This window comes from Caretta caretta, chromosome 6 (genome assembly GCF_965140235.1).
Source record: "Caretta caretta isolate rCarCar2 chromosome 6, rCarCar1.hap1, whole genome shotgun sequence".
Taxonomy (NCBI): Eukaryota; Metazoa; Chordata; order Testudines; family Cheloniidae; genus Caretta; species Caretta caretta.
This window is the reverse complement of record NC_134211.1, coordinates 102,567,661-102,587,444: the sequence shown is the minus strand read 5'-3', so window position 1 is coordinate 102,587,444 and position 19,784 is coordinate 102,567,661. Positions and strand designations below refer to the sequence as shown.

General features: G+C 39.2%; 1 protein-coding gene across 2 annotated transcripts; it reads right to left on the bottom strand.

Moving 5' to 3' along the window:
• UBR7 (ubiquitin protein ligase E3 component n-recognin 7) lies at positions 1–19,709 on the bottom strand. Of its 2 annotated transcripts, none has more exons than XM_048853268.2 (11): positions 19,461–19,709; positions 18,235–18,368; positions 17,078–17,138; positions 16,848–16,943; positions 12,949–13,002; positions 11,452–11,557; positions 9,032–9,219; positions 8,201–8,332; positions 7,644–7,806; positions 2,896–2,957; positions 1–1,568 (listed from the first exon to the last, which is right to left on the bottom strand). In XM_048853268.2, the coding sequence occupies exons 1-11, from the start codon at positions 19,623–19,625 to the stop codon at positions 1,476–1,478; spliced, it is 1,254 nt and encodes a 417-aa protein (XP_048709225.1). In that variant the 5' UTR covers positions 19,626–19,709; the 3' UTR covers positions 1–1,475. The 2 variants fall into 2 exon arrangements, with proteins under 2 accessions (XP_048709225.1, XP_048709226.1); XM_048853269.2 differs by lacking the exon at positions 19,461–19,709 and adding an exon at positions 19,056–19,187.
• Positions 19,710–19,784: the final 75 nt, after the last annotated feature.

Genomic DNA, 19,784 nt, shown 5'->3' with positions numbered 1-19,784 from the left:
TTGTCTGAACAGTAATTTTATTTAAATTTTACAGAATTATTTTTGGAGTTGAACTGCATATTTAACTCCAGTAACAATTTCTACAAAAAGAGCATATACAGTATGCTCTTAGAAATGTAGTTTTAAAAGCAACTTGTCATATCTGCATAAAACAAACCAATTAACTGAGTATCTATTTCTGCCAAAACTAGGTTTTGCACAGTGAGGCAGTCAAACAAAATTAATGGGGAGAGTAGTAAAGGACAAGTTTAAAACCAAAGCAATATGGCTGATGTAAAAGCAGACTCTGGGGAAAATACAAGCCCTTCAAGTACTATACATATCAACTGGGAGTTTAAGATTAACCAATGTAAAAATCTTCTCAAGAAACTCACTTTAAACTAACATGTAAATTCTGATATTTAAGTTTTGTTTTAAAGGACTTCAGTTGTAGATTGAGTCTTATGTCAAATAACCAGCAGAGTGGTTCCAAAAAGGTCACAAGTTTATACGGCAGCAAAGAAGAATAAGTCAACTTAACATTTTAAAATCTTTCACTAACATTTAAAAGCTAGAAAAGCTTAAGGTAGGTCAGTTTTTAAAAACCCCAAAAGCTTAGTTTGTAACCTATTAGTATCATCCCACATTTAGCATTCCATTTACATTCTAGTGAGAGGATAAAAGTGACAGCATTCTATTAATGTAAGATGTTACTGTACAATGAAACATGAACCAAGTTTTTCTAAAAAGTAAAAAATAATGCCATAGGCTGTTGCTTGAAGACCAGTCCATGATTCCTTAATCTCCTCTGACCCAGAAAATACACTTCCATAGCAACAAAGGAGTTAGTCTCTGCAACTACAATGCAATTTAAGTTCACATAATGACCCTACTTTTAAGCTGTGATTCTCCTCTAAGGATTTAAACATACTGTAATGTTTAGAGAATTATGCCCATCAGTCTGGTTAAACACTCCAGGTGAATGAGAACCTTCTGCCTTTGTATTGTAAACTTATGATAGTACCACTACACCAGAAGAGTTAGTATGGCAGTATTCAGACCAACAAAGCAACACTATACCACACTACAATGTAGATTTATCACCGATACAGAAGGCTGTCTGCCCCCATCTTTAGTATGGTATATAGTTACAGGTACTAAAGTGAAACAGGTCAAAGCCTAAAAGGGACACAAAGTGGCACCAAAGTTGTTTTAACGAGGACCAATTCACTCCCTCTGAAACAAAACCAACTTTTGACAACTTAAGTATACTGATGCTGTCTGAAATCTGCATGATATGTTGCTTTGCTATGACATATGTATAAGCTACAAAAGTAAGAAGTATTTTATGGAACAGAGCGAATGAGCAGAGTTGGAGGAGACCTCCTGGAAAGCAGGATTTAGAGAAAGAGGTCAAATATTAGCAAAGGTGCCACTTCTATTTACTGAAGGATGTTTTTTCCATTTGTCCTTATGAAAGTCAAAGCCTTTTCAGTCTAACTGCAGTAGTACTGCATCCTATTTGTCCGTCTTCTCTTGCGTGACTGAAATTCTTCAAAGAATTGCTGAATGTCTTCTCTTTTAACAACCTGAGAATAAAATGAAACCCAAGTTGTGACAAACTAGTACAATAAAATAAAAGGAGTACTTGTGGCACCTTAGAGACTAACCAATTTATTTGAGCATAAGCTTATGCTCAAATAAATTGGTTAGTCTCTAAGGTGCCACAAGTACTCCTTTTCTTTTTGCGAATACAGACTAACACAGCTGCTACTCTGAAACAGACAATAAAATACATATCTGGAAAAGACAATCTAAGAGAGAAGTTTCTCAGGATAGATTTGCAATGCACACAAAACATACACTGTATCACCAGCAGTATCAAGAAATCCAATTTGTTAAAAACAATGGTCCTGACCTGCCCAGTACAAAAGCATAAGTTCAATAATAAAGCATGTGAACTACCATCCTGCATGGCAAAAAAAGCAGCTCCAAGGGAAAAGAAGTAAAATGTTAGAAAAGTATAAAATGCTTGTCCAGCTCTTATGAACTATCAGGAACTCTAATTACAAAGTGAAATAAGGTGAGTGAGGTAATCGCTTTTACTGGAACAACTTCTGTTAAACAATCTTTCATGTTTACACACAGTAAGCTCGAAAGTTTCTCTTTCGTTAACAGAAGTAGGTCCAATAAAAGATTACCTCACTCACCTTTACTCTCAAATATCCTGGGATCAACACTGTTACAGCAACACTACAAACAAAAATGAAATGACAGTAGGACAGTAGTGGGTTGAAGACTGCGTAATTGCATACACAGTGCCCGTATTTCAGCCAAGCTAGGAACAGAACCAAAAACAGTACCAAAATGTCTCAGCTGAGGTATTCTGGGGAAAAAAACCCATGGCTTTGAAGGTAAAAAGAAAGGTTAAGGTGTAAATTCTAGCGCGGACTGACAATGGGATGTGAAGGCCTTGGATAAAGTATGACTGAATAGAGCAAGTGTGGTAGCAACACCTGTTCTTGCTCTTTTAAGAGATGTTAAAGTGAGGCTGACAAAGGACACACAAGAGACTTAAGATGTTTATGTGGAAAAATGTCAGATTAAAAATTCAACTCATTTATTTTGTTTATAAACTGCACTCATCAGTACTTTAATATGCTGATAATGGGTTGTTACAGAATAGAAGAGCCTAAAGATAAACAGACATTATGTGCACAATTACAAAGAGCCCAAGCAGTCTCTCAACCTTTCCTTTACTACAGCACATGCATTTTCTCAACCCTTAGTCAAAAATGGAGGTGACGTTTCTATTTCATTCTATTTTCACCCGTGCCCCCCCCAAAAAAACTATGGAAATTTTAACCTGTCATAAAATACGTATTTTTTAGAAAACACTGTTTAGTTATAGCTTACTGTTCCTTCATCTGCAAATCTCCTGAGGTAGTCAGTCAGTTCTGTCTTTAGGTCGTTGTATTCTGGAAGAAAAAATGGAAAAACCCTCAACTGTCTGCTTCAATGATTGTTTGCTATCTCCTCTTGATAACTAGTAACTGACTAGACTTGCCTCAGTAAATGGATTTCAAGTTTGGATTATAAATTAATGAAGAGCTGCAGGAAGGGTTTATCCTAAGGTGGTTCTTATTTCTGTGTATCCTCCTACTCAATAACTTCACTTTGAGCACAAGTTGCTAACTGTTAGAGCTGTGAGCAATGGTGGCTTGTGACTTTGACAGGAGAAGTACAAATCACAAAAGTTATATCCACCCCCACTAACTGAATAGTAATAGCTATAAGATTATTAAATACACAGAAAAGATCATTCTCAATTAATCGGTTTGCAGAGAAAGAAAAAAGTAATTCCAAATAAACAAGAGACAGGACATTTTCATATTAATTTAAATGCTGGCTTATATTAAAGTCCTAAGCATAACTTGACATTGTTCAGCTAATCTTATATCTCTGCTATGAGCATTTTCATGCATTCAGATACCCTGCAGTCACTATGTAACTATAATATAATCACATCAACTAAAAAAAAAAAGGCAACATTAGCACTTTAAATAACAACTTAGAAAACTGCTTTAAAAAAAGGTTTTATAATCACTTGGCAAATCAGAACCTGACAATCACATATTATTTAGTGGACTATTTGCTATAAAAATACAATATCAAAAACTCATTCAAAAAATTTCACGTCATAGCAAGAAACTGACAGTTATACATCCATTAAATGACGTACACTTACCTTATTCATATAGTGAAAATCAATCAGGCTTTCTTTTGAAGCAAAGCGTGAAATAACATCATCGTACCAGGTCGGTTGCTTCTCCAGGAAAGACGACAGTTCTTTTTCAATGGATATTGTGGCTAGTGCACTAAGACAACCCTGATCCATTGTGCTCAAGTATGTCTTGATGCGTTTAAGGCAAGAAAAGATGCTTTTCACACACACTGTTGTTGCTGGTATAGTGGCAACTAAGCAAAAAAAGCGGTACACTTCCTTAAGCACCTCACAGAGCCCAGTTTCATTGATTAAGCGCAGCACGTCGCTAACAGAACGATTTTGAAACTGCTCATCTTTGAAGACAACACCATACTCATTCTTGAGATGATCTAAATCAACGTAGCTGCCATAAGAATTGGAGAGTGAGGTAAAAGCATCTGTGGGGAACTGTTTCCTGAAAGCTGGAAATCTTGCTGACTCTGATAGCTTAATGAAATGGAGGGCCTTTATGTCTACAAACCTGAGAGACAGCTGCAGAATGATATCAATGATATCACTGTATAGTTGTAAATACATTTTCTGACCATCTTCAGAGGATCCATCTTCCAAATCCAGCCTATGCTTTTTTGAAGGTGAAGGTAAGGCAGTGAGGGTAGTGGCTGCAGAATTAAACACCTCTTTGAACTCCTCTTCTTTATGCAGATCACCAATCCTTGTGATTGTTAACTGAACTTGCAAATGGCAGTAATCTACATCAACAGTCTTTTTCTGAAGAACATCATCAAGAATGTCAGTGATGCTGAAGACGTTACGGTAGGAGTATGCCAAGAAAAGGAACGGGAAGTCATTTAGTTTTGTAAGGTATCCTATGGCTTGTCGCCGAGATTCTCCATCCCAACCACTGGTATTGACAATCTCCTGAAATACTTTGCACAGTTTCTCTCTTTTTGAGACAATGGCATGTAGGACTCTGCTGTTGGATGTCCATCGAACTGCACAGAGGGAAGGTATCCTTTAGCCCACAATTTGATCTAGCAGGTCACTGTGTTTGCTCAAGCGTGTAAAAAAATGTGGTGAAGCCTTCCAAAGTTGCAAAAAAGCCACGGGTTTCTTTAATACGCTGCGCCCCTTGCTGGAGAACTACATCTAATTTGTGGGCAAAACAATGCACAAACAGAGCTTATGGAGCTCTGTTTTAATTAGGGCTTGCAGACCTCCCAGCTCACCAGTAATCACTACAGCGCCATCATATGAATGAGACACAAGTTTTCTTTTGTAATTGTATTTTAACAATACTGAATCCACAACCTGCTTCAAAGCAAATACGGTTCGATCTGCACTGTCATTTTTAAAACCCATGAACCGCTCCTGTGTTTGCCCATTCTTGTCCACGTAGCGTAACACAAGTGAAAGCTGGCTTATGTGAGAAATGTCAGTTGTTTCATCTACCTCGCGAGCAAAAAAGCTGCACTCTATCTCACTGTCAATGTGGGATATTATTTCTTTAGCCACACATTCGATCAATTCGTTTTGAATGGTCTTTAATAAGTCAGAAAAATGGATGCATTTTTCTGCCAATAAACATTCAATCTCTTGTCATGACAAAAAAAAAAATAACCAAAAAGTTCTCTGTAATTACCCTGATTGAGAGATTGTTCCATCTCACAATTGCAATGGAATGCAAGTTCCTGAAGAGATAAAACTGAAATATCAATTAGTCGCTTCAAAATCTCTCTGTTCTTCCTGACTTTCTTGTTGTGCTCTAAGATAGCAAGGTGCCTTTGCTCACTAAGCAACACATCTATAGGAGTGCTTGCCTGCTCTAAGCGTTTCAAGGAAACTTCATTTTTTATGTGCTCTTGTGATGAGCTGTGTATAGATGTGCTTCGGGACAGATTTTTCCAGTCACAGTAACCTTCGTTAGCGCACATGGTTTTTTTAGTTGAAAGAAGCAAACGGCCAACAATATAGTCTGTTACTCATAGCCCGTTAGCCATTTATGGACTTTGTACCAAGATGTCTGAAATTGCCACGTTCTTTTCCTGCCTTTCTTCAAGACCTCCAGGGCTGGTGTTATTCTGCCTTCCTTAATGACTGAACATCTCTCTTCTTGATATCTTAATGAAAATCCTCTTTTTCTCAGGTCACACACAGTCATTTTCTACAGAAGCCATTACTGAAAATTTTAAAATCTCAAATTCAAAACACACGTCACCAAGTTCAGAACTGGCCTTATCTGCTACAATCCTGCCATGGCCTCGAACGGTGGTTACCATAGCAACACCTTTATTAAACTGACGACTTGGTGTGGTAACTTGCCATGGTATCAAGGTAGCTCCTTGGGGCAATATTAGCTTTACCAAGATTTGAGCCTCATGCAGCACTACATTCTTCTAACTTTTTGGCATTGCATTTCACTACTGGACAGTGAGTTGTGTCAGATTTAAATCAAATCACAAACACTTCTTGTGGATTTGTGAACTTATTTAATATCTATGTTTAAGTGTAAATCTATATTAATTCAACAACAAAGACTATGGAAAATCTATCTTGCAGCTTTTAGGAATTCTTGGTTAGGCTGTACCTCATTTGCCTGGGCAGACGAGCTGGCTGTGAGGAAAGCAAAGTACTATCAACACTAAATGAGATGGATTAGAGAACATAGGATACAGATTCCATTTCTAGGACTTGGCAAATCTTCAGCTCAGCCCACTGTTTCCTTACCAGATTCACAATACACCTCCCCACAGCAAGTTACATATAGCAATCTGTACCTTTCTGAATGAGAATTAACTGAGCAAGAATCAAGCAATTTGTTCTGTTCTTGTAAATTTTAAACCTAAACCACTGATTTTTAGGAGCAACCAAGCATGAACACATACTCTGACACCACCCCTATGCCTAACATCGCTGACACATACTTTCTATATAAGGGAATTCCCCTGTGCTTAGAGCAACCAGCTTAAATGGGCATTTTAAGGACAAAACAAACCTAAGAATCAAGCACTATGAATAAATTAATACATCAGTACTAGCTGTTCTTTATATGTGAAGCGAGCTTCATTTGTTCAAAGCCTCGAGGGTTTATTAGCTTAAGTTCACTGGAGCAGAACAGATTCTACTCTGAGGTACAATACAGTCACACTGGCACATTGTGTTCTTCAGAAAAGTGGTAAGAGCATGAGTTGATACAATTGACAGTGTCTTCCACGTAGGAGCCCTAATTTATGACTCAGGACTCTGGCTTTTTGGCCCAGAAATGCTCAAACACGTCAGATATAGTGCAGCCTCTTGTTGAGGGACTGTTGCACCATTTTTTCAAGTACCTCCATCTTCATGTCTACAGACACTGGACCAGAGTTTGGGTATACTCCACAGAACACTGTCAGGAAATTCCATCTGCCCTGAAGCTGACGATTCCCCCACCCCGCAAATAATGCATATAAGAAGCTAACTAAACAGTAAAATTAAGCGAGTGCTTGACTTCCTCATTCAGTCCTATGCTTTTCATGGTTACCCTTCCCTGCCTATTATCTACTTCTAATGACAGCTGTGCAGGGCAGGGAAATTGTATTTGCACTGTTGATACTATATACATAATGTATGAACACAGAAAACAAAGCTAGCTAATACTAACATGTCAACTTTCGAGAAGAAATTACCACTGCCAGAACACTGACGACCTGCTGAATTAGAAAACAAGCAGAAGTTTCTAGAAAATCTACTTCTTTAATGTAAATAGTAAACAACAGGCTGGAGACAAAAACATTCAAGGTTTCCTATAGAAATTTGTCTGGAGGCTAGTTAAACAGTCTCTTATAAGTTGCTTTTTAAAGACACGGTTGCTATTTAAGTAGAAAGTCTATTAAATAGCTCCTTTAGGTAAGATATGTATTTAAAATGCTATGCTGAATTCCCAAAATGAAGTTATATTTACCACAGATGAGTTCTACTTGCTGGACTCTGTTCATGCTATTAAGCGTGTCCATTAAAGGATCTCTTCTGTCTGTTTCCTGGTCACTTGTACCTTTATTCTCATAGGCCAAGACAGTGTCACATTCATCAATCAGGAATTGGACATCCAGTTCTGAATACATTTTCTGAAGAGTAAAGTAAAAGTTATTTTCCAGCTTAAACTTTACGGACCATCTGCCAAACTTTCAAGCCCTCTCGCAAAGAAATAACATTTACCACATTGTTTTATATCTGCAAGTATTTCAGCCATTTCTTGTGAATGCTTCCAGAACTGTGCTTACTTTAGACAGTAGGTAAATAAATACAAAATGTTCACAGGCTATTATATACAATTAATTCTGAAGATGAGAAAGTCATCAGATAAGATCCACATTTGTTTCCTTAGGTTAGTGGAATGTTTTCCAGTAGATATTTACATTCAGAACAAGGAAGTTTTACAAACTATTATTTGACTTCTCTCAGTAGAGTCTTCAAGGAACTAATATAAATGTTAGCCTAGAAAACAAAATGCATACATACTAAACAGTCTTTGCATGTGCACAATTTACTCCGCCAGTTAGACGGCCAAAAGGTGGCAGCATCCTTCTTCAGAGACTGTTTGGTCTGGAGTTCTTGCAGCTTACAGACCGGTTCATCGTTCTTTGTAACTGTCTGAATTAAAATGAAACAAGTCAGTATTTTTCACTTATATTTTATTTCAAAGGGGTTTAATTCAGGTTTTTTCCAGTTTGTCCTTTTCTTAGCTACAATACTGTCCTGCCTTGATCTCCCCCCCCCCCCTTTTTTTTTAAAGCTCCCTAATGTGGTGTTCAGAGTAAAGTTCGAATTAGGACATTGCTGTATACCCAGGAGAATCAACTAAAACTGCTAAAGACATTCATACTCTAAATTAATTGATTATCCTTCTTACAAATAAACATCAGATTCAATGCAAAAGCTATAAAGGGCTCAGAAATCAGATCTGGGCTAGCCTGATGGCACAGTTACAGTGGGTGGTACTTCCACATTAGCAAACAAATTTAGAAGTGATCTCAGGCTGATCAAGTAACAAAAGGGGTGACATCAGAAGAGGAATGGAAGATCTTTGCTGAACATACTGTATTCCTGTATGCCCTGGTCTACTGGCTGATCAACTGACGCATTAACCTTTCACAGCAGTATTTACTGGCACGTCCACTGCAGTGGAGACTGTGCTAGGACAATTACATAAACTTTGAGTAATATTTAAGTAGATGAAGTATAGAAAGGGAGCATGGAATATATGTTTCCCATTCACACAACCAAAAGAGGAGCTTTGCCCACACAAAGCAGAGCGGGAACATAAGACCATAAGAAAAATGTGCAGTTTACCTCTGGACATTTCGACCCAGAACTAGTAGATGGCTCATTATACTGTTCAACTTGCTCTTCCTCCTTGATCTTCCCTTGGAGATCTCCTCCACTTTCCTTTTTGACTTCTCTGTTCTGTTCTTCAGTTTCCTTGACATTCAGCACAATCCTTTCATCTTCAAGTGAGGTCACTTTGGTCACAGTAGGAACTAGAAAATGTATATCCATAACTAACATAAGCTTGCTGGACAAAGAAATCAGTTTCAGAATTTCTTTTGATACTTTTGATTTCTTTTGTCATACAAGTGCTCAAACTGCAATGTACACTTCAATAAAAACAAGGATATATTCTAGAGCTATCTGGGGACATCATGTTCTCATTAAACAATAATAAAACTGCTTAATCTTTTATCACAGCTTCCTCATACCCCTCGCGCCTCTTACTGCAAAAACAGTGTTAAAGAACAAGTCGCAGTAAGTTTATTTTTATTAACTGAAAGACCGATTTAAACTGCTTAACTCCTTTGTGCCTTCCCACTTCCAAAGCAGAAAAGAAAACTTTCATTGTTCTTTCATCCTGAAAGCCTAGAGTTTACTGGAAAATAATGGAGAAAACGGGGGAGGGGAAATACCATGATCTCTCACAGTGCTGAACGCTCCTAGGATGCTAGTCTTCCTCTGAGTTCTTGAAATTCATTGGTATTTGAAAAAGATTGGATGGTAGCCAGGTACTTTCTCTGATTTTATTTTAGTATTATTTTATTCCTGATATACCCTTGAAACTTTATTTTTTTCAGACAAACAGAAGGAAGAAACCAAAAAAAGTTTAATTTATTATAAAAGACACTTTTAGAATGTTTATAGAGGTCTTAAAGACAAACAAAAAGAACAATATTCTGTGAGGATGATGAAACAGTCTCCCAATTTTACAGAGGCTTCTCAAAAAACAAACTGGTTTAAATAATTTCTCCATATATATCTATAAAGCGTAATTATGAATCAATTACAAATAAAATTAAGCAAACATACATAAGCACATCACTCTCAAGACCTGGAACACACTGTTGCAGATGCTCTTAAATTCTGAAGCATGAAAGACATGACTGCTGCTCCTTAAGAGCACTGCTTCTCCCTCAGTCAGTGAAATTGCCAACATAATTTTCTAGAGTGAGTGAATATTAATCAAAGCGATCAAACATTTCACTGAGACCATGTGCTACAGAGTTTGCTCTTTACCTCTTAGTTATTTTACCAGGGAAAAGCCTCTCATCTCTTTTCAAAGCAATCCTGGGGGATATAAAAATGGATAGACCTCCACTAGCTTCCTTCATGATTTAGTGAAGCACTCTCAGCACCAAGAGCACTACAGTGCTAGAGCATATTATATAACTATGCTATTTGGTTCTCCGTATATAATGGGTTTACTTCTTTGACATGTAATCAAGTGTATGCTCCATGCCATACCTATTCTAAGAAAAAGCACTGTCATGTATTTATACTACAAGAGGATTCCATGTATGAAATCCTTGGACATCAACCCCTTAGACACATCCTGAGGTAGCCAACCTTTTATGACCTGACAGGTCATAATCAGCAATTGATATAATCAACCATTTGGAAGTGAGCACCTTCAGCCAGCCACCTGCTGTGGAGCAAAGCAATTTAACTTAAGAACAGCCAAACTGGGTCAGACCAAAGGTCCATCTAGCCCAGTATCCTGTCTTCCGACAGTGGCCAATGCTGGATGCCCCAGAGGAAATGAACAGAACAGGTAATCATCAAGTGATCCATTCCCTGTCGTGCCCAAAGGGAAGATGATTCCCTTTCTTTCTAGCTCCTACATTACTTCTACTCCTGAAGTTCTCCTAGCAAAGAACACTAGGACTCCTGTATTTATTTTGATTAGACAACTGGAGAATTGTTTTCCCTAGGAGAGACCACATCCCAAACAGAACAAAGGGGAACTCTCCAAATCCATTCAATGCAGAATCACCCTTCAGGGTCCATTCAAAGTTACTCCAACATCATCTCTCCCCCAACCTCTGTTTCCCTATACCTACGCCCAGTGTTGTAATGTCTTTTCAGTAATTTTGATTTAGCCTAGAACATAAACACCGGGGGGCAAGAATCAAGTCTTTTTGCAATATTTGCCATAAACACCTACGCTGAGAAAATACACTTATAAACTACTTTCAAAACTAAAAAAAAATAAGATTTTATAAAACTTAAGAATTAGGCCTTCCTTTTTTTATAAAGCAAAAAACCTAAAGTTGCCACATAAGCTACTTTATTGCCTGAGGTTTTTGTCTAAGTAATAACACAATCTCTTCAGCCTTATCAGCAAATATCTGTCTTCCACTTGATAGGCTTATGTGAGTTAAGTCAGCTATGTTTGGGAGGTTTATAGAATGGAAATATTAATATAGCTCTCCTAATTTTACCTGCTAACTGTGAAGTATACGCCCAAAGAAAAGCACAGCAATTCATGCAGGCCTGGCACACCATCTCATGGAAGTCCCCGCTCTCAGGGGGAACTGCACCAAGGTGCTGTCAAGAAGAAATAGGAACATATGACAGAGACATATTAGTTGCAAATTAATGGATTCTGCAGAGTATTTTTTGCTCTAGGTTTAGTGGCAGAAAAACAAGCATCATGCCCACCTCTTCCCTCATGTTTTCAGTATTCCCATTATCAGTACATTAACCCCAGTTTGTCCTCCATACCTAGCATCCGTACTGCTAGAAGAGGAGAGAGGACCAATCAAATTTAAGGAATGTATCCAGATTATTAGCCTCTCTTCACATGTCAATCCCCCGAGAAGTCTGGACTCCATCAGCCAAGACAGCGGGAATACTTATGGATACTTTCAAATCTTGACTATCCTAAAAGGACAGCTACCACACACTGCAGTTTTAAGTAGCCCTCTTATTTAGTAATCTGAGATTCTCTAAATGCTGAACGAGGTTTATAAAACATTATATCCAGCTTCAGTATGGAAGCAATGTGAAAAGAGTTAGATACAAAATCTAAACTGTCTTCAAACAAACTGGTGAGAAACATCAAGATGAATAAAATTACCTCCATTTTCTTTTGACAAATTTTTATAGTTACAGCTAGAATATTCATCAAAAATACTTAATATCTAATACAAAACATTTAGGAAAAAAATGCTATGATTTATCTGAATCAGAGCGTCTATAATTAATGCAAGATATACTATACCAACAATATTCCTATTTCATGTCTTTGTTCCAGGACTTCAACCATTCTACTTGCTTCAGTCTGGTTTTGAATTTCACCATCTACCCTTCCCAACATGATAAGCTGAACCCCTAACCCTGCATAAAGCAGGTGATTTTCAAAGGCAACAATGTGACCCAGGCACCCAACTCCCATTTACTTTCAATGGTAATTGGGTGCCTTGGCCGTTTGCCTTGAAAAAAATCTTCCCTAAAGTTCCTAATCAGGCACTGAGTGTGCAGCTTGTTCCCTCCTATCCAAAATAGATATGGCTCTAAGTTAATGTCCCATTAAATGAGCTGCCATTCACCACAGATCATGATCACAGTTGATAATGGTGTGCTCAATAACCTTCTCCAATTCCAATGAAACGCTATCATTCAGAACAGTCTTCCATAAAACAAAGTTTTAGATGTCTATTGTCACTTATTAGGACTAGTTTATATAATAAGAGCAACCTTGAATAAAGTAGAGGTCCTCTCCATTTTGCGTACTAGTTCATCATGAGGACTGCCAGCATGCAAGAATAAAGATTTAGGTTTTTTCGTACAGCCTGAAAAGAGCTAATCTGAAAACTCTTGCCCTGGTTCTCAAAAGATCCCTGTCTACCTTTCCAAGTAAGATTTGCCATAAGGAAAACACTAATTTTAGCCTGTTTCCAAACAAGATGACAATTTTGTTAAATACATATCCTTACCCTTCCATGGAACCAGTCTTCACAAACTATGCACTGGATCATTTCATCTGGGATCTAGAAGAATGGTTATATTATTAGCAATAATATCAACCTTCAAAGTTTCTCACAGGACTTTAAGTGCCATGTATTCTGAAGAATATACAAGTGAATCACTTTCCACAGTGAGACACTTAAATCGCATAGCCATGATAAATACTTACAGCCTCACCAGCCAAAGTTTTATTAAATCATAGAAGTCTTTATTAAATCATAGAATATCAGGGTTGGAAGGGACCACAGGAGGTCATCTAGTCCAACCCCCTGCTCAAAGCAGGACCAATCCCTAATCTTTGCCTCAAATCCCTAAATGGCCCCCTCAAGGATTGAACTCCCAACCCTGGGTTTAGCAGGCCAGTGGTCAAACCACTGAGCTATCCCTTTGAAGCACTTGTAATTTGTTATATTCCGGCAACTAGATTCCCAATTGTCTAACAAGATTATTTTTGCATTGTTGCCAGATATGCTCTCTGTGACATTCTGCACTCCAAATTTACCATTGTGATGCAATTATGCTATGTTTTGTACAAAGTATGCCTTGTGAAGTATCATTCTAAAAGTCTTGATCTGCTAAACATTAATATCTCATTGGATTGTATGTGAAGTTATGAAGTTTTGCTATGTATGTGTAACAAAGATATGAAGTTGGAAACATCCACAACTAGCCTTTCAGGTAAAACAATGAAGAAGCTACACAGTGCTAATAGTCCATCAACAAAGACAATGGAAGAGCTTAACCTCACCTCTGGACTCTTCAGTCAGCTATGGGCAATGGCTGCCATGACTCAGTGGGAACATGCAAGGGCTTGTGACCAAATCACATGATACTGAACTCCATTTTGGTACCAGTACTTTTCTACAAACTGGGCTGGAAACCTGATTTGGAACAAAGAGTTTCCTGCCATATGGAAAAACTATATAAGAGGGAAGTGACCTCATGAGTAGGAATCACTCCCCTACAAGACAACACCTGGAAACACTGGATGAACAAAGACTGAACTGAGGAACAGGGTCCCAGGTGGGAAAGAAAAAAAGCTTCCTGCATGTGTAAGGAAGCTAAAATCTGCTTGTATCATCAGTCAGGGTGAGATATTGCTGATTCAAATCCTATCTAGTTTGTGTGAGACAGATTGCGATTTTAATTTCCTAGGTAATCTGCTTTGATCTGTTTGCTATCACTTATAATCACTTAAAATCTATCTTTCTGTAGTTACTAAACTTGTTTTATCTTAACCAGTGTGTTTTTAAGTGAAGTGTCAGAAGCTTGGCTCTGTAAGCATGGGCTGTTGCATATCTTCTCCACATCGAGGGGGAAGCAGACTAATTTAATGAGCTTGCACTATACAGAACCCTGTACAGTGCAAGATGGTATAATTCTGGGTTTATACTCTAGTAGGGGTGCAAGGCTGGGGAGCTGGGAAATTGGCTGGTGCCTTCATTGTCAGTCCATGAGCGGCTTAGGTAAAGCACTCAGGTGACAGGCGTGCTACCTACTGTCCTGTTGGGTGATAACAGGGCCTGGAGGGGCTGCTTGGGCATCACCAGCAGAGCAGTGTGGGAGGCCAACCCAGCTGAATGGTATGAGAGCACAGTAGTTCCAATGGCTTCCAGGCTTCACCCCGGGGATGACAACTGGTCACACACTCACAACAAAAAAAGACAGACAAAAATCATCTCTTCACTGCAGTGCACTTACGACCCCTTTCTCATAAGTGGAAGTGTATAAATAATGGACACATCAGAAGCAGGAAGAGGTATTTATGTTAGGAGTCTCATCAGGTTTGCAGTAGGAGAGCTAGACCTGCTAATTCAACTTCAGAATTCTGTCAAGCATAATACAAGACACTTTGGTTTATTATTAAAGCATTGTTGTTTTTAAATAGTCTTTCATAATAAAGTGCTAAATGCCCCAAAACTTGGCAGAGAGATGTTGTACTGTACTTCAAAATTATAGTGTTTGTCATATTAATTTATACATTCATATGGGTTTAACAAGAAACCAGATGTTTGTTTTTCTGCATTTGCTATTTTGGTATTGCCTATTCCCAAGATGCCCTCTGTGACAAGAATTCACTATTTCTTATACAAGTATATTTTAGTAATATTTTATACTATTCAAAAATACAAAATATTTAGCAAAATACTATAAACACGTTCTAACTTTCCTTGTCCATTGAAGAGGTGAGAGACAGACTAGCTATAATTCAATATTTTGAAGAGAAAAAAAAAACCTGAAATATTATGTGCCAGTCAAGTAAAGTGGTGAATTTTAATTCAGATATGATGGCTTCATAATGTACAATACTAGTGCTGGGAACTTTGATATGGAATATGTTTTTTATCATTAATTTCTTAGAGAATGTGCTTTGTTATTTAATAATCTGAGGGGGGTTTTATTATTATTTTGAATTTTCAGGTGAACAAATACAGAGTTGAGACATTATGATAAAAAAATAATTGGAAATCCAAGATTAACACACAAGCTGACTCACTTTATTGTGGGAACTGCCCAGCATTAATTTATCAGGATGTAGGGGTAAAATGAAGCATGATTTTATCTGCTGATGCGGGGCTGGGCCTTCATTTAAGTTTTTGAATGGAGAAACAGCATTAATTTATTGCCCGTCTTCCTTGTCTATCTTAAGGCAAAACATAATTGTACTCTTAAACATTATGCAAATGCAGACTACTATGTAAAATGATTAACAAAAGTAACACCGCAGGTAAGATCTCTCTGTTAAGATGGAGTCCATTCTGTGGAAGAATTTGATGATCATCATTCTACATGAGAGGTTTCAGAGGAACAGCCGTGTTAGTCTGTATTCGCAAAAAGAAAAGGAGTACTTGTGGCACCTTAGAGACTAACCAATTTATTTGAGCATGAGCTTTCGTGAGCTACAGCTCACTTCATCAGATGGTTTTTTTTTTACATGAGAACACCCATACTGGGTCAGACCAAAGATCCATCTAGCCCAGTATCCTGTCTTCTGACAGTGGCCAAGGCCAGGTGCCCCAGAGGGAATGAACAAAACAGGTTATCATCAAGTGATCCATTCCCTACTGCTCATTCCTAGCTCCTGGCAAACAGAGGCTAGTGACACCATCCCTGCCCATTCTGGATAACAGCCATTGATGGACCTATCCTCCATGAACTTATCTAGTTCATTTTTGAACCCTGTTATAGTCTTGACCTTCAACATCCTTTGGTAAAAAGTTCCACAGGTTGACTATATGTTGTGTGAAGAAATATTTCCTTTTGTTTGTTTTAAACCTTCTGCCTGTTAATTTCGTTTGGTAACCCCTAGTTCTTGTGTTATGAGTAAATAAAACTTCCTTATTTACCTTCTTCACACCAGTCATGATTTTATAGACCCCAATCATATCCCCCCCCCCCCCTTAGTCATCCCTTTTCCAAGCTGAAAAGTCCCAGTCTTATTAGTCACCTCTCACACGGAAGCTGTTTCATACCACTCATAATTTTTGTTGCCCCTTTCTGAACCTTTTCCAATTCCAATATATCTTTTTTGAAATGGGGCAACCACATCTGCACGCAGTATTCAAGACCTGGGCGTACCATGGGTTTATACAGGGGCAATATGATATTTTCTGTCTTATCTATCCCTTTCTCAATTATTTCCCACACCCTGTTTGCTTTTTTGAGTGGATGTTATCAGAGAACTATCCACAATGACTCTAAGATCTCCTTCTTGAGTGGTAACAGCTAATTTAGACCCTATCATTTTATATGTATAGTTGGGATTATGTTTTCCAATGTGTATTACTTTGCATTTATCAAAATTCTATGCAGAAAAAAAGTCTGTGCACTTTATCCATAGTATTATTACTAATTGTGCATTTCTTACCTCATCTTCAGGATCAGGATAAGGTCTTTTACAAACACAGTATAATCCGTAGAAGTTGTGATTATATTTATTGCCTGAATTCACTTTTCCCTTTTCCTAGAAGGGAAATGGGGTATATGTTTTAATGTACAACCTGGTGAAAAAACATGAACTTTCTTGAGAGATTGTACAACCTGAAGACAATTCTTGTCCTATTCTAATCTCCTAAGAGATGACCCACATAAACTTACTGGAAATAGCTTGCACTGCAAATTTTTGAATTTGCTGTTTCCACAGTCACAGCGGAAGTTTCTGGAAAGAAAGACATAATAGTTCAGATTGTTTATGCTGTCTTAAAATAATGTCTTATTCTTATAAGTGCTCCTTATTTAGAGCCGTGACACGCTCTCACAAGCTATTTAAACAAAAACATATGTGAGAATTGGCTAGACTGTCCTGAAGCCTTTCCATCTCATGCTGTGATTGTCAGATCTCAGCTCAGCAGTGCTGAGTTACATCAGTATTTGGTTGGGAAACCTCAATGGAAGATCTAATTGTTGCTGCTGTAACTACTCACATGCATAAAGGCAAACACATGTTTTACTGTTTGCAAGACTGGGGCCTAAATTAGTTGGATGTCATGGGAGCCTGTATTACTGGACATACTGTCTTTTGGATGAGATATACAACTGAACTCCTTCCCACTTACGATCATTCAAGATCACACTGAAATGTTTGTAGTAAGAGGGGTATTAGTTGGGGTGCTCTAGGTGGGAAAACTCTCCTTTGGGCATTACATCTGCCCACCAAAGATTCAGTTTCAATACATTCTGATGATAATCTTCACCTAATATATTCAAATATTTTTCTTCATTGAATCTACACTATTGGGTAGTAGTGCTGTGTTTTGTTGAACAGCCATTACATTCTACCCAAGAGGTGGCTGCATGCCAATGATTAGCACTGTGAACACTACGTATTTTACTTGATTCAGATGCACGTGGCAGGCCTTAATATTTAGAAAGTTCTTTACAATGAATAAAAGTGCTTATAAAGCATGTGAACAAGAATACTTTATAATTTAACAGAGAAACATAATCTGTACTTTGAAAATAGGTTTTTTTAAGATCAATGTTGTTTTTTCCTGAAATCAACTCCCCCCAAACCCATGTAGTATTTGCTTTAATGAAAGGACCCAACTATACTGTGAACCTCTTCCGTGCCATTTCTGCCTCTGCAACCAGCAAATGTTTTCCACACATATCAACACCTCTTTAAGAAGATGGGCACTTAACATAAAGGCACAGACGACTTTTTGGTGTGATGCTTTACTTCTTCACAATATGACAAATAAAAAAAAGTGTCTCAGAAATTACTCCAATATCTCCCTCTTCCGAAAAAGCTTTACCTTTTTGTATACAGTTCAAATAACTTGTGCGTGCCATGACATTCATAACTGCAGGCTAAACAGATTCCTGCTGGTTCTTCTCCTGGGGGGGTGCAAGTACTGCAGGCATACAAGGCTTGTCTTTTCACAGCACCCTACAATGACAAGATAAATGACTATAGAAATGCAGAAATAATTGAAGGAAGATAACTCACTGTTGAAGTAGTAAATGCAGTTTGTGTCAGAAGAACTCGATTTAGGAGCAAGTTAGTGTTTGGTGGGCAAGCTGACAGTGGGTGCAACAAACATACAGTACAAGTCATTTAGTTAGTACATTCCCAAAGTTGCCAAGTGCCTTCTTGTAGTCCAAAATGCTGACCTATGAATAGCTCTTTAAAAGGGGACAGACTAAAATAAATGCCATGAAGATATGAATATATGTTTCCAGGCCCTGGAAATGAAAATTTTTTTTCAAGACTAGGCTCTTGCAATATGTGACATGCGCCCTCAGCCCTGTACTTGAAGAAATACGGAGTGGGATAATTTGTTGGAGAGGAAACTATGGGTTAAGTGAGTTCAAAGCTAGGCAGAGTGCTCTGGACACCAAGTTCTCTATTTACCCACAGAGCAGGCAAAGACCCCAACTTTGTCTCCCACCAATGACCATCACATAACATTTGCCGGCCAATGACTGCATTTTGTCTGATGGGGTAAACTCTTGAACTGTGCTGTTGTGTAGCCCCACTATCAGCCTGCAAACCATGTGTGGGAGAGAGAAAGAGCACAGAAAGACACCCTACCAAAGACAGGGTATCCCAAAATACAAGGATGTTGGACCTCACCTTCTGCCCCAGAGGCACCATCTCCGCAGTCCAGCCTTGCCACTGAGCTTGCCACAAAGGGGGCACCGAGCGCAAGGCACAAGGGGAGGCCAAGCACCAGCCCCCGGCCCCCAGTGGCACTTGGGCTCTGGCTCAATAAGGACCCCACCTAGGGACTCCTGAAGAAAATCAAAGACTAACCCCGCCCCGCAACAGCCTCACCACACACCCCCCGCTTGTTCCCTCGCCGCCCCCCCCCCATCGCCCCACACCTGCCCCGCCCCGGGGAGCCGCTCCCCGTACAGCTGCCTCAGCCCCGAGCCCGTCCCCCGCTGTTTCTTCTCCGCCTGCAGGAGGCTCCCACCCCTCCGCTGCCTCCCGGCCCGAGCCTCTGGCTCGCTCGCCCGCCCGGCCCCGCCCCCTCACCTGGGAGTAGCTGCAGCGCTCGTGATCGCTCCCACCCAGCACCGCCCGCGCCTCCTTCTCCAGCTCCTCGTTCTCCGCCAGCACGTCAGCCAACGAGACCACGGGCTCCTCCGGGGCCCCCGCGCAGCCGCCAGCGGGCTCAGCGCCCCCGGCCGCAGCCTCCATCGCGGGATCCGACCGAGGCAGATACGGCACAAGGCGGGAAACGAGACCCAACGCTGGGGGGCGCCGCCACAACGGAAGCGGAACTGCCAACACACCACGTGACACGGAAGACCGCAAAACAAGGGTTCAGCGCGTGACACGGGCCGACGGGGCACATAG